Source organism: Xenopus laevis, chromosome 4S (genome assembly GCF_017654675.1).
Source record: "Xenopus laevis strain J_2021 chromosome 4S, Xenopus_laevis_v10.1, whole genome shotgun sequence".
NCBI lineage: Eukaryota > Metazoa > Chordata > Amphibia > Anura > Pipidae > Xenopus > Xenopus laevis.
The window spans coordinates 6,212,690-6,225,447 of record NC_054378.1 but is presented as its reverse complement, the minus strand read 5'-3'; the positions used below and the strand labels follow the sequence as shown (position 1 = coordinate 6,225,447).

At 42.2% G+C, this 12,758-nt stretch overlaps 1 protein-coding gene across 4 annotated transcripts in view; it reads right to left on the bottom strand.

The window, feature by feature from the left end:
• Window positions 1-12,758, bottom strand: part of tkfc.S (triokinase/FMN cyclase S homeolog) — a 29,810-nt gene that overhangs the window by 4,250 nt on the left and 12,802 nt on the right. For all 4 annotated transcript variants that reach the window (XM_041560866.1, XM_041560867.1, XM_018260106.2 and 1 more), the window contains exons 3-12: window positions 11,473-11,662; window positions 11,290-11,400; window positions 9,966-10,147; window positions 8,894-8,972; window positions 8,714-8,803; window positions 8,132-8,166; window positions 6,776-6,860; window positions 2,447-2,536; window positions 2,180-2,296; window positions 1,683-1,799 (exon numbers count right to left, since the gene is read on the bottom strand). In XM_041560866.1, coding sequence (XP_041416800.1) covers window positions 1,683-1,799; window positions 2,180-2,296; window positions 2,447-2,536; window positions 6,776-6,860; window positions 8,132-8,166; window positions 8,714-8,803; window positions 8,894-8,972; window positions 9,966-10,147; window positions 11,290-11,383 — 889 coding nt within the window. In that variant the 5' untranslated portion in view covers window positions 11,384-11,400; window positions 11,473-11,662. The remainder of the gene's footprint in view (window positions 1-1,682; window positions 1,800-2,179; window positions 2,297-2,446; window positions 2,537-6,775; window positions 6,861-8,131; window positions 8,167-8,713; window positions 8,804-8,893; window positions 8,973-9,965; window positions 10,148-11,289; window positions 11,401-11,472; window positions 11,663-12,758) is intronic.

The following is a 12,758-nucleotide window of genomic DNA, read 5'->3' as shown; positions in this document are numbered from 1 at the left end:
GAAGATGTATTAGTATTAATTCGCTAGCGTTTGGCATTTTCGCTACTGCGCAAATTCACTAACAAACGCTGGCGTAGTTTCGCTAGTGTTACTTCGCAACCTTACGCCAGGCGAATCTTCGCTAGCTACGTAACTACGCAAATTCACTAACTTGCGCAGTGTAGCGAACGCTACTTTTTACGCTAGACTTCCTTTGTCACCTCAGACCTGGCGAAGCGCAATAGAGTAGATAGGGATTGTTTAAAAAAAAAAGTCAAAATTTTTTCTAAGTCCCAAAAAACGCTGGCGTGTTTTCTACATGATGGCTGATAGGCTGAAAAAGATCGAAAATTTTTTGGGGCTCCCCTTCCTCCCCCCTACATTTCCTGACTCATGGCAACTTACCTAGACAGTGGGCACATGTGTAGGGCAAAATAAAATTTTTATTTGCAGATTTGAAGGTTTTCTAGGCATTTGTAGTGCAGATACGTATTCCTCCATTGAAATTTGAATTTCGCGCCGTATGCAAATTAGCCTTCGCAACCTTACGCTACCCCTGTGCGCAACTTCGGATTTTAGTGAATTTGCGGAGCCCTGGCGAAACTACGCCTGGCGAAGTGCGGCGAAGTTGCGCCTGGCGCAACTTCGCATCTTAGTGAATTTGCCCCCATGTCTCTCTACATGCAGAATTTGTGCAAAAGGCAGTTATTTTGTTAGATTTTGTTTGTACTGGAATCAGTTATTTGAGTGAGATCTAATATATCTGCTAGGAAAGGAGCCCCCCCCCCCTATAAGATATATTGGATCTAACTGTCAATGAATATCTGACACCCAACTGCCGCATGAAGACAGAATGAAGAGAAACAGATGCTGAGAGAGGAATAGTGAAGATAAACTTGATTATTTCAGAAATGTAATTGACTGTATTTAGAAAGTTTCTTATTTCAGTATGATGAAGCTTATATTGAATTTTTATTTTCACAATTGTTCCAGTTTAAATACATACTGACTCAGTGTGAAAACTTGCTTTTATTATACAGGAAGCCATTTTTATTCAATGTGGGTATGATCTCTGGTGTCACCCCCAAATGGGTCTCAATGAACCCTGTTACCAGTGCATCGCTCCTTCTTATCTGAAAGTGCCTGTATCTACAACTACACCTATTACTTCTTCTGGGACTATTTCTACCAGAATATTAGAGTCGGTAAAGGAATTGTTTAGTATAAAAATAAAAACGGGGTAAATAGGCTGTGCAAAATAAACCATGTATCTAATATAGTTAGTTAGGCAAAAATGTAATGTATAAAGACTGTAGTGACTGGATGTGTAACATAATAGCCAGAACACTACTTCCTGCTTTTCAGCTCTCTAGCTTTCCACTGATTGGTTACCAGGCAGTAACCAATCAGTGATTTGAGAGGGGCCACATGGGACATAACTTGCTTTTTTTTTTCTTCAAGCTGCTGACTAACTCAGAGTTAGAGAGCTGAAAAGCAGGAAGTAGGGTAGGGTTTTTTTTAATGAGGGGTTTGTTTCTCCTTTAAATGAGAAAATATAGCCGTTTAGGAGACCATAAAGAAACCAGACTATTCACATCCTGCTATTAGTCATTCTTCATTTTATTCTTCTTTAACACTGGTTTGAGAACCGGTCAAAGGTCTAAATAGTTTTCTGAGGAACGACTTCTATGTATGGGACTCACTGTCTGCTTTGGGTTCCTCATATGTGGTGGTTTCTGGAACACACTGCAGGATCCGGGTCTGGCCTGTCACCGGGAAATGAGAAATACGAGGCCAAGCGGGAGCTGAGGTTTCACGATCTGAGAGACAAGATCCTAAAGTTAATCATGACCCTACATGTAATGATATACTCTGCAACCGTCATGGCGTGCGATGGTATAGAACAGGGGTCCCCAACCTTTTTCAACCATGAGCAACATTCAGATGTCAAAAGAGTTGGGGAGCAACACAAACATGAAAAAGTCCCTAGGGATGCTGATTGGCTATTGGTAGCCCCTATGTGGACTGGTAGCCTACAGGAGACTCTGTTTGGCAGGTTTTTATACAACCAAAACTTGCCTTCAAAAATAATCACCTGCTTTGAGGCCACTGGGAGCAACATCCAAGGGGTTGGAGAGTAACATGTTGCTCACGAGCTACTGGTTGGGGATCACTGGGCTAGAACATAAAAGATCATTACCATAGAGATGCAGCAATTCCGGGGTGCATTTCATTATAGTGAGGGAGACTCCACTCATTTCCAAAGCTGTCATGAAGGACCCCACCATTGCACGCTCTATCTTCACTCCCCGACCCTCTGTAATATATTATTATGTACCATATTATTAGGGGCAGAAAAAACACCTTGTTGCTTTTAAAGAAGGAAAGTCTGAGATGAAGAGAATGGTAGAGTAAAAGAAATGCGGTAGAGTTAGTGCGAGGCAAGATTAGTTAAACTGCTACTGACCCAGGCAATGTACGGCTGAAGAAGCCACAATCTGTAGCTCCAGACACGACAAACCACCCAGATTATTCACAACAAGGATCACCGTGTCACCTAATCACAAGACATCGAGGACAATAAGATATGTGACATACTGACACCAGAAAATAAACCTTTTTTTACATCATAACATTGTGTTTGCCATAAAAGTATTTGCAGATGCTTTTACATTACACATCTGAGCCCCCATGTTCCTCTATGAGGGGGCTGCCATATTTGAGCTTTAGTAGTTCGTTACCATTAGAAACTCCAACTGACATGTTGAGAAGGGTCAGATTGGCAAAACAGTCCGGTTTAGGAACTTTAAGTGACAGTTACTTAAAAAAAAGATTTTTCTTTTAATGTATATTAATATTTTCAAATCATTTGGAGTGTCAGTAGGGTAATTTCGAGAGGTATATTTATCAAAGAGTGTAGTTAGAGAAGAGTCCTGCAGCGGGTCGTGTACCCGCGGGTTACCCGCTAGAAAGAACGGGCACCCTGCGGCATGAGGCGAGGATTTTCAGGTGCCCGTATAGCTTGCGGGTCGCGGGTCTCCTCTAAATTTCTTATCTTATGTAATATTGTCTATATTTTACGCCTTTTAAAGTTTTACAAAACATGTTTCTATCCCCACCCACATTTGATGATGTCACTTCCGGTTTGCAGCAACATCACTTCCTGTTTGATGGAGGTCGGCGGGTTGAGGGTCGGGTTGCTGATAAGGCAGTTGCGGGTCTGGGTCTGGTAGCGGATGAAAGTGGGTAAATATGTGGGTCGCGGTCGGACTTAGAAATTGGGACTCTGTGTTAGAGATCACCACAGTCCTCTAGCGTGAAATTCCGCCACTCTCCATTCATTTCTATGGGATTTTGAAAGGCGTATTTATCAAAGGGTGAACTTTCACTTTCACCCATTGATAAATACTCTTTTAAAATTCCCCTAGAAATGAATGGAGAGTGGCGGAATTTCACTCTAAAGGACTGTAGTGATCTCTAACTTCACTCTTTGATAAATATACCCCAGAGAGAGTGAGAGAGAGCTTGTGTTGCACATGGTACAGGTATTGGACCTGTTATCCAGAATGCTTGGGACCTGGGGTTTTCCAGATAATGGATCTTTCCATAATTAGGATCCTCATACCTTAAGTCTACTAGAAAATCATATAAACATTAAATAAACCCAATAGGCTGGTTTTGCTTCCAATAAGGATTAATTATATCTTAGTTGGGATCAAGGACAAGCGACTGTTTTATTATTACACAGAAAAAGGTAATCAGTTTTAAAAATTTGGATTATTTGGATAAAATGCAGTCTATGGGAGACGGCCATTCCGTAATTCGGAGCATTCTGGATATCGGGTTTCCAGATAAGGGATCCTATACCTGTACCTGCAAATGAAAACGTTTGGCTTTTCTAATTTCTTGCACTAAATAGTACAAAAACAAATAGTAAACTGAAAGTACTTTCATTATAAACGTGGTTCTTCAGAGAAGGAATACAATCAAATGATCAGTCTAATTTAAACCACTGATATATAACACACTCCTCCTTATCTGTAAACTTGAAGCAAAAAAGGCAGCACTTGAGGGGACCAGTGGGGCCTGAAACGTTGCCCTTATTTTGTATGTACATGGGCTAAATAAACAATAAATTAACTTATTTTCCACTGGTTCTACTGGTTCTTTTCTACATTGAATGCAAAAGCTGATGGGCAGATGAAGGTCATCCAGATTAAGCACCTGTCACAGGCAGATTCGGGGAGATTAGTCGCCTGCCGACAAATCTCTTCTTTGGGGCGACTAATCTCCCCGAACTGCCTCTCTTTCCTTCCCACCGGCTTCAATGTAAATCGCTGGCGGGGTGGCACTCAGAGCAATTCGTTTTCCAAAGTCGTCTGATGAGGAAAGTTCAGGCGACTTCGGAAAACGAATTGCTCCGAGTGCCACCCTGCCGGCGATTTACATTTTAGGCGGCAGTAAGGCAGTTTGGGGAGAAGAGGCGTCGGAATCTCCCTGAATCTGCCTGTGTGCCCTGACCCTAAGGGTGTACAGGTATGGGACCTGTTATCCAGAATCCTCAGGACCTGGGGTTTTCCGGATAACGGATCTTTCCGTAATTTGGGTCTTCATGCCTTAAGATTACTAGAAATTCATTTAAACATTAAATAAACCCATTAAGATGGTTTTGCTTCCAATAAGGATTAATTATATCTTAGTTGGGATCAAGTACAAGGTATTGTTTTATTATTACACAGAAAAAGGAAATCATTTTTAAAAATTTGGATTATATGGATAAAATGGAGTCTATGGGGCAAATTCACTAAGGCGCGAAGCGCCGAACGCTAGCGTTAATTCGCTAGCATTTGGCATTTTCGCTACTGCGCAAATTCACTAACGAACGCTGGCGTAGTTTCGCTAGTGTTACTTCGCAACCTTACACCAGGCGAATCTTCGCTAGCGACAAAGCTACGCAAATTCACTAACTTGCGCAGTGTACTGAACGCTACCTTTTACGCTAGACTTCCTTCGCCACCTCAGACCTGGCGAAGCGCAATAGAGTAGATAGGGATTGTTTCAAAAAAAGTCAAAATTTTTCCTAAGTCCCAAAAACCGCTGGCGTGTTTTCTACATGATGGCTGATAGGCTGAAAAAGATCGAAAAATTTTTGAGGCTCCCTTCCTCCCCCCCTACATTTCCTGACTCATGGCAACTTACCTAGACAGTGGGCACATGTGTAGGGCAAAATAAAATTTTTATTTGCAGATTTGAAGGTTTTCTAGGCATTTGTAGTGCAGATACGTGTTCCTCCATTGAAATTTGAATTTCGCGCCGTATGCAAATTAGCCTTCGCTAGCGCAACTTCGCTTTATATAGCGAAACAACGCTAGCGCAACTCCGCAACCTTACGCTACCCCTGTGCGCAACTTCGGATTTTAGTGAATTTGCAAAGCGCTGGCGAAACTACGCCTGCCGAAGTTGCGCCTGGCGCAACTTCGCATCTTAGTGAATTTGCCCCTATGGGAGACAGCCATTCCATCATTTCTGGATATCAGGTTTCCGGATAAGGGATCCTATACCTGTATAACAAATGGGTTGAGCACTCCAAAATCTACAAATATCTGTAAACTTGAAGCACAAAAGGCAACACTATAGGGGATTGTTTATACAGAGCTGATCATCTGATGCCAGGAGGACAGAGGGAGATGTGGAATACGTCTTTGCAATAGGAATAACTTATTACATGAAGTTTTATCAATTAATATAAACCAGGCCAATAGATCATTGATACATACATTGATGAGCAGAGTATAATATATCCACATGTGATCACTGAGTAAAAAGTAAGAAAAGTAGATAACGCCAGCTACGCAGTGTAGCAAGACTTTAGATAAATGTAGTGGAGAAATGATGGATAGTGATGGGCGAATTTATTCGCCAGGCGCGAATTCGCGGCGAATTTGCGCGATTCGCGCCGAGCGAATAAATTCGCGAAACGGCCGCGAAAATTCGCGCAAAAAATTCGCCGGCGTCAAAATTTTTTTTTCGAAAAACGGACGCCGGCGCCAAAAACGGGCGCCGGCGTCGGAAAAACGGGCGCCGGCGTCAAAAACGGGCGCCGGCGTCAAAAACGAGACGCCGGGGCCGTTTCGCGAATTTTTCGCCGTTTCGCGAATTTCGCGCGAAATTCGCGAATTTTTCGGCGAAGCGAAACGGCGCAAATTCGCCCATCACTAATGATGGATTAATAAGATTATATAGTGAATAAAGTACCCCCCTTTTGTAAAATATAAGGATATTATAAGTAACCGAGGAGTTTCATGACCATATAAAAGTACGAGGCCGAGTGTTTTTATACAGGTCATGGAACTCCGAGGTAACTTCTAATATCCTCATATTTTGTAACTGGGGAACTTTATTTATTATAATACACAAATTTTAGTGAGTCATGTGACAGAAATGACATCACTACTCACCGTTTATAACTGATGACATCAGAACTCACCGTTTATAAGGATATCATTTACAGGATATTCATAGCTTTTGTGTATTATAACCCAATATAAACTATGGTGTAAAGTTACCCAGACTTACTGCTCTATTAATTAATAGTAGGAAGTGTAGTTCCCATTCAATATTCCATATCACGGTAAATATATATTTTTTTAATTATAATTATAGGCACATTTCTCATGCAAGCCCTATTTATTTAGTTTGTGTTGAACACTGGTATAATGAAGGCTTTGTTGCTTTAGACGACTGCAAGAAGAGACTTCACAAGACTGGACCCATAGAAATAAACACGGATACTAACCTGAGCTTAAATCCACCCTTGATTGGCTGGAGGGGTCAGTCATGTGATCTATCATAACTTTCACAACGTCATCAGAGGACTTCATCTGTTCAAAAATAATATATATGTATATATACATATTTCAGATAACGGATCTTTCTGTAATTTGAATCTTCATACCCCAAGTCCACTAAAAAATCATTAAAACATGAAGCCAACCCAATAGACTTGTTTAGCCTTCAATAAGGATTAATTCTGTTAATGTTAGTTGGGATAAAGTACAAGGTACTGGTTTATTATTAGAGAGAAAAAGGAAATCTTTTTTTAAAATGTGAATTATTTGGATAAAATGGAATTTATGGGAGGCGGCCTTCACATAATTTGGTTTCTGGATAACGCATCCCATACGTGTGTTTGTGTGTGTATATATATATATATATATATATATATATATATATATATATATATATATATATATATATATGTGTGTGTGTGTATATATTATGTGTGTTATACAAAGTATCTTGGTCTCTCCAAGTATCTTTTGCTGCTCACTTAAGGGCAAATTCACTAAACACCGAAGCGCCAACCGCTAGCATGAATTCGCTAGCGTTGGGCATTTTCTTTAATTCGCAGATTCACTAACGAACGTTGGCGTAAATTCACTAGTGTTACTTCGCACCCTTACGCCTGGCGAATTTGCGCAACGGACGTAATTACGCAAATTCACTAACGCGCGCATTGTACTGAACGCTACCTTTTACGCCAGACTTCCTTCACCACCTCCGACCAGGCGAAGCGCAATAGAGTAGATAGGGATTGCTTCAAAAAAAGTAAAAAATTTTCTAAGTCCCAAAAAACGCTGGCGTGTTTTCTTTATTATGGGTGATAGGCTGAAAAAGATTGAAAAATTTTTTGGGGCTCCCCTCCTTCCCCCCTACATTTCCTGACTCATGGCACCTTAACTATACAGTGGGCACATGTGTAGGGCAAATAATAATTTTATTTGATGTTTTGAACGTTTCCCAGGCTTGTGTAGTGATGCTACGAATACTTCCATTGAAATTTGAATTTGGCGCCGTATGCAAATTAACCATCGCTAGCGTAACTTCGCTTTGCTTGGCGAATCAACGTTAGCGCAACTTCGCAACCTTATGCTACCCCTGAGCGCAACTTCGGATTTTAGTGAATTTGCAGAGTGCTGGCGAAGTGCGGCGAAGCAGACGCTGGCGCAATTACACATCTTAGTGAATATCCCACTATGAGAGATAGTTATATTCCCTCTAAAGCAGATTATAAAAAGGCACATTTTTATACGATAAATGTTGCAAGTTTTTGCGTAACAGGGTTTAGGAAAACAAAAACATTCAGGCTGACCTTGTCTCTGCGCACGCCTGCCTCGCCATGGATGCCTGCGGGAAGGACAAACAAGCGGAGCTAAGCAGAAATGGGCCACGTTGATCTAGAAATCTTCTAATTCTAGCGCTAATAAATGGTTAATAATCATCACTGAAAAACAAGGGATGCACCGGATCCAGGATTCGGGATTCGACCTTTTTCAGCAGGATTCAGATTCGGCCAAATCCTTCTGCCCGTCCGAACCGTATCAGAATTCGAATTTGCATATGCAAATTAGGGGGCCAGGAGGGTAATTGCGTGACTTGTCACAAAACAAGGAAGTAAAAAATGATTTCACTTCCCACCCCTAATTTGCATATGCAAATTAGGATTCGGTTCAGTATTTCGTGAAGTATTCGGGGGTTCGGCCGAATCCAAAATAGTGGATTTGGTGCATCCCTAGGCATAACCATTAATGGGATCTAAACACCAAAAATGAATTGCTGTAAAATTACTCAGAGTAGTTCTCTGAGCACTCCTGCAGCTTATATTGGTTTCCTATTTTTAGTGGTTTCTGAGATGTTAGCAGTTTTGGATTGCTGATATTATTTCTCAACTCACCCAGTCCCAACTCTAGCTCATCCGGTGCAAGCTTAAAGGTAGGTCCTGAGCCGGGGACAGTGCATGGAGACAGGCTGACACCAAGAGTCCCTGAAGGGGGGAGACAAAAGTACCAAGTGTCATGTTTAAAAAAACTGCCAGCATGTATCATGTGACGCTTACTGATTCGCTTCTTCTCACCAATTCGGGTGGCAGCAGATTGTACAAAATGAAGAATTTCGTTCAGACTTTTCCCCTCTTCAGCCAGAGCACCTGCTATCTACACGGGACACAAATGTCAGATTGAAAACATGGAAAATCATTCTGTGGAATGAAGGACCTGGTCGTATATTACTAGTGCAATGTTATTGCTGGAATCACCACGTTTAGCTGGTCTACTAGAGGGATGCACCGAATCCACAATTTTGGATTCGGCCGAACCCCCGAATCCTTCAGAAAAGATTCGGCTGAATATCGAACCAAATCCGAATTTGCAAACGCAAATTAGGGGTGGGAAGGGGAAAACATTATTTATTTCCTTGTTTTGTGACAAAAAGTGACGCAATTTCCTTTCCCGCCACTAATTTGCATATGCAAATTAGGATTTGCATTCGATTCGGCCGGGCAGAAGGATTCAAACCGAATCCGAATCCTGCTGAAAAAGGCCAAATCCCGAACCGAATCCTGGATTCGGTGCATCCCTAGTCTCCTACGATGGGACCCCCTGAATATTGGTACATTTGATACCATTGACTTCTAGAGGCACATTAATGCGAGTTTTTAAAAACTACCCTAAATTCCAAATTTATTAGAAAAATTGAATTTTTAAAACTCGGATGAATAAAATCTACCCGAAAACTCAAATCAGATTAGATTTTGAAATCTTCTCCGAAAAAAACTCGAATGCCAGGAAGGCTGCAAACAACTCCAAATTGATCCCTGCACCTCTCCCATTGACTCAAAGAACAATCCGGCAGGTTTTAGGTGGCGAATAGTTGAATTTGAATTCTTAAAGGGCCAGAGTATGATAAATCTTGAAAAATCGAATTTGAATTTTTTTTTTTAAAAAAAAAACTTGGGTCAAATTTGAATAACTCCCTAGTCGAATTTGACAGTTTTGACCATTAGAAAATTCGCCCCATGATAAATCTGTCCCCTAATGTATGGTTTAATGTGCCTGGCATCATGAATTTGTTTTACAGTCTTTGCTTGTGTTTCCCATGATGCTCTGTGGCTTCATTTAAAGGAACGAACGTGACACTGTAGCTCTTACTTTATGGATAAGCACAGTTCCACACAACCCACGACGGCCTGCCTTCTTGGGCAAGGAGAAAGCACAGTCGTCTCCAATAATGACCATCTCCACCTTTGTTCCCTCTCCCCGTGCCCTCTCCAGCGCTAGCCCAAAATTCAGCCGGTCACCGGTGTAGTTCTTCACTATCAGCAGCACACCCTCTGTCCAAGGAGCAGAAGAATGAGAATCAAGACAGACCATCTGACAGGTGAGGATAAACCAATTTATGAATAAATACTCATAGCAGGAAGTTGCCTTGGTGTGGAATCTATCATACCCACGTCTCATAGGTCACTTCCTGTTAAAATAATGATGTCATACATAAGGTCTAGTCTATGGGGAGCTACAAGATGCTGGACCTTTATGATAGATTGCATCTGCCCACAGACCCCAACTGAACAACAACAACAACCTAAAGCAGTGCTGTGTAACTGGAAGCCCACAAGACAATTGTGGCCCTCCAAAATCGCCCCAAGAGTTTTGCTCAGAATCCGTTGCATACTTGCTCTTTCAGCCGTTAGCAAAACATTCACGACCCATGGCCGTCTCTGCTGTTTGACCCGCCCATCTCTTCTGCTGTTCCCGCCCGCTTACTAAGGCACCCCAAGTGATTGCATTGACTTACCTGAAACCCTGGGCTGGTGCTCCTATCAGCAGAAAACTGCACTGGCCGGGGTTGTACCAGTGAGCACCACGGAGCAATCCTCTTCCTCCTTCTTCTCACGGCTGCGCATGTGCAGTAGAACGAAAAGCCGAATTTTAACTAAAAAGTCGCTATTTCTTCAACTGCGCATGCGTCTGCCCCAGAAATTTGAAGAAAGAAGAGGATCGATCCGTGGTGTTTACTGGTATAACCCCGGGCTGGTGCAGTTTTCTGCTGATAGGAGCACCGGCCCGGGGTTTCAGGTAGGTCAATACAATCACTTGGGGGTGCCTAACATTTAGCACCCCCAAGTGTACGATGCCTTTGCTTCTCATTTAAGCCAGTTGAACAGTGAAAGCAATCATCTGATTGGTTGCCCAGGTGTTAATCTGCCCAGTGTTTATAAATGAGCCCCACAGACTTCTTTGTGTGACATCAATTTAATATGTTTCAGCTCCCAAATATTTGTTGTTTTGAATGTTGCCCACTATTAGGGTGGCCGGTATTTTACTGGCCTGGTCGGTAAAAATGATGGTTGATCCCAATGCTATTAATAGGGAATAAAGTTAATTATATAGGAAGGACTGTAGGTGGCAACCCTAGCCACTATTAGCAGAAATCTGGACAGTTCTGGGCTGAAAGTGTCAATAGATCGTTTACCAGCTCCTGCTTCGGCCACTGCTCGGATCGCTGCTACAATGCTGCCCACTGGTGGTGAGGTAAAGACCGGGCCAGCAATAGCTCCTGTGAGCATTCCACGTCCAACGTACCCTGCAAGAGACAATTTAAGGTTACCGCAAGCTGAAAAAAAAGAGTTTATATCCTTACTGTATTCAATATTACCTGCATGGGCTGGCTCATGCCCAGAGCCCCCACCAGACAGCAGCGCCACCTTTCCCTTGACGTCTTCTAAGTCAGCCCGGAGTATAACTCGGTGCCCCTGAAGCAAACGGAGTCCGGGAGAGCAGCATACGAGGCCCTGGAGAGCATCATCCACGCAGCCTGGGACTGAGTTCAAGAGCTTTTTACTGACCTGGGCACAGTGAGAGGAAAGAAAGGACATTAACTTATAGGACAACATGAAAATTAATAAGAAACATATTGATATAGTAAAGGGCAAGTTTTTGAAATAAATAAAGTTATTCATCTATAATATAAACGTGATTCTGTGGCAACACTTTATTAAAGGGGATTATTGCAAAAATGATTGTATTGACTTACCTTAAACCCCGGGCTGGTGCTCCTATCAGCAGAAAACTGCACCGGCCCAGGGTTATAACAGTGAGCACCACAGAGCGATCCTCTTCCGTCTTCTTCTGTCTTCAAATTTCCCAGGGCAGACGCATGCGCAGTTGAACGAAATAGCCGACTTTTTAGTTAAAGTTCGGCTTTTCGTTCTACTGCGCATGTGCAGCCGCCCGAAGAAGGAGGAAGAGGATCGCTCCGTGGTGCTCACTGGGCTGGTGCAGTTTCTGCTGATAGGAGCACCGGCCTGGGGTTTCAGGTGAGTAAATACAATCACTTGGGGGTGCCTAACATTTGGCAACCCCAAGAGCTGCAAGCTTTTCCTTCTCTTTTAAAAATCACCAGAAATCCTGTCTCTCTACATGCAGAATTTGTGCAAAAAGCAGATATTTTGTTAGATTTTGTTTGTACTGGAATCAGTTATTTGAGTGAGCTCTAATACATCTATTAGGAAAGGAGCCCCCCTATAAGATATATTGGATCTAACTGTCAATGAATATCTGACACCCAACTGCTGCATGAAGACAGAATGAAGAGAAACAGATGCTGAGGGAGGAATAGTGAATTAGCGATTATTTCAGAAACAACGCAGAATTGTTAATTGATTTTATTTCTTAAGTTTCTAACTTCAGTATGAGGAAGCTTATATTAAATGTTTATTTTCGCGATAGTTCCCTTTTAAATATATATTTCATAGACTTCAGCATTAACATTCTTAATCTTTTCATGAATGAAGCATCAATCCAGCACTGATCCACCTTAACGATTTTCGGTACACTTAATTAAATGAAGCCTCAACGGAGGTTAATTATCTAATTTCAGTGGCGGAACTACCGGGGGAGCAGGGGGTGTGAGCGGGCCAGGGCCCGCACCCCCTCAGGGCC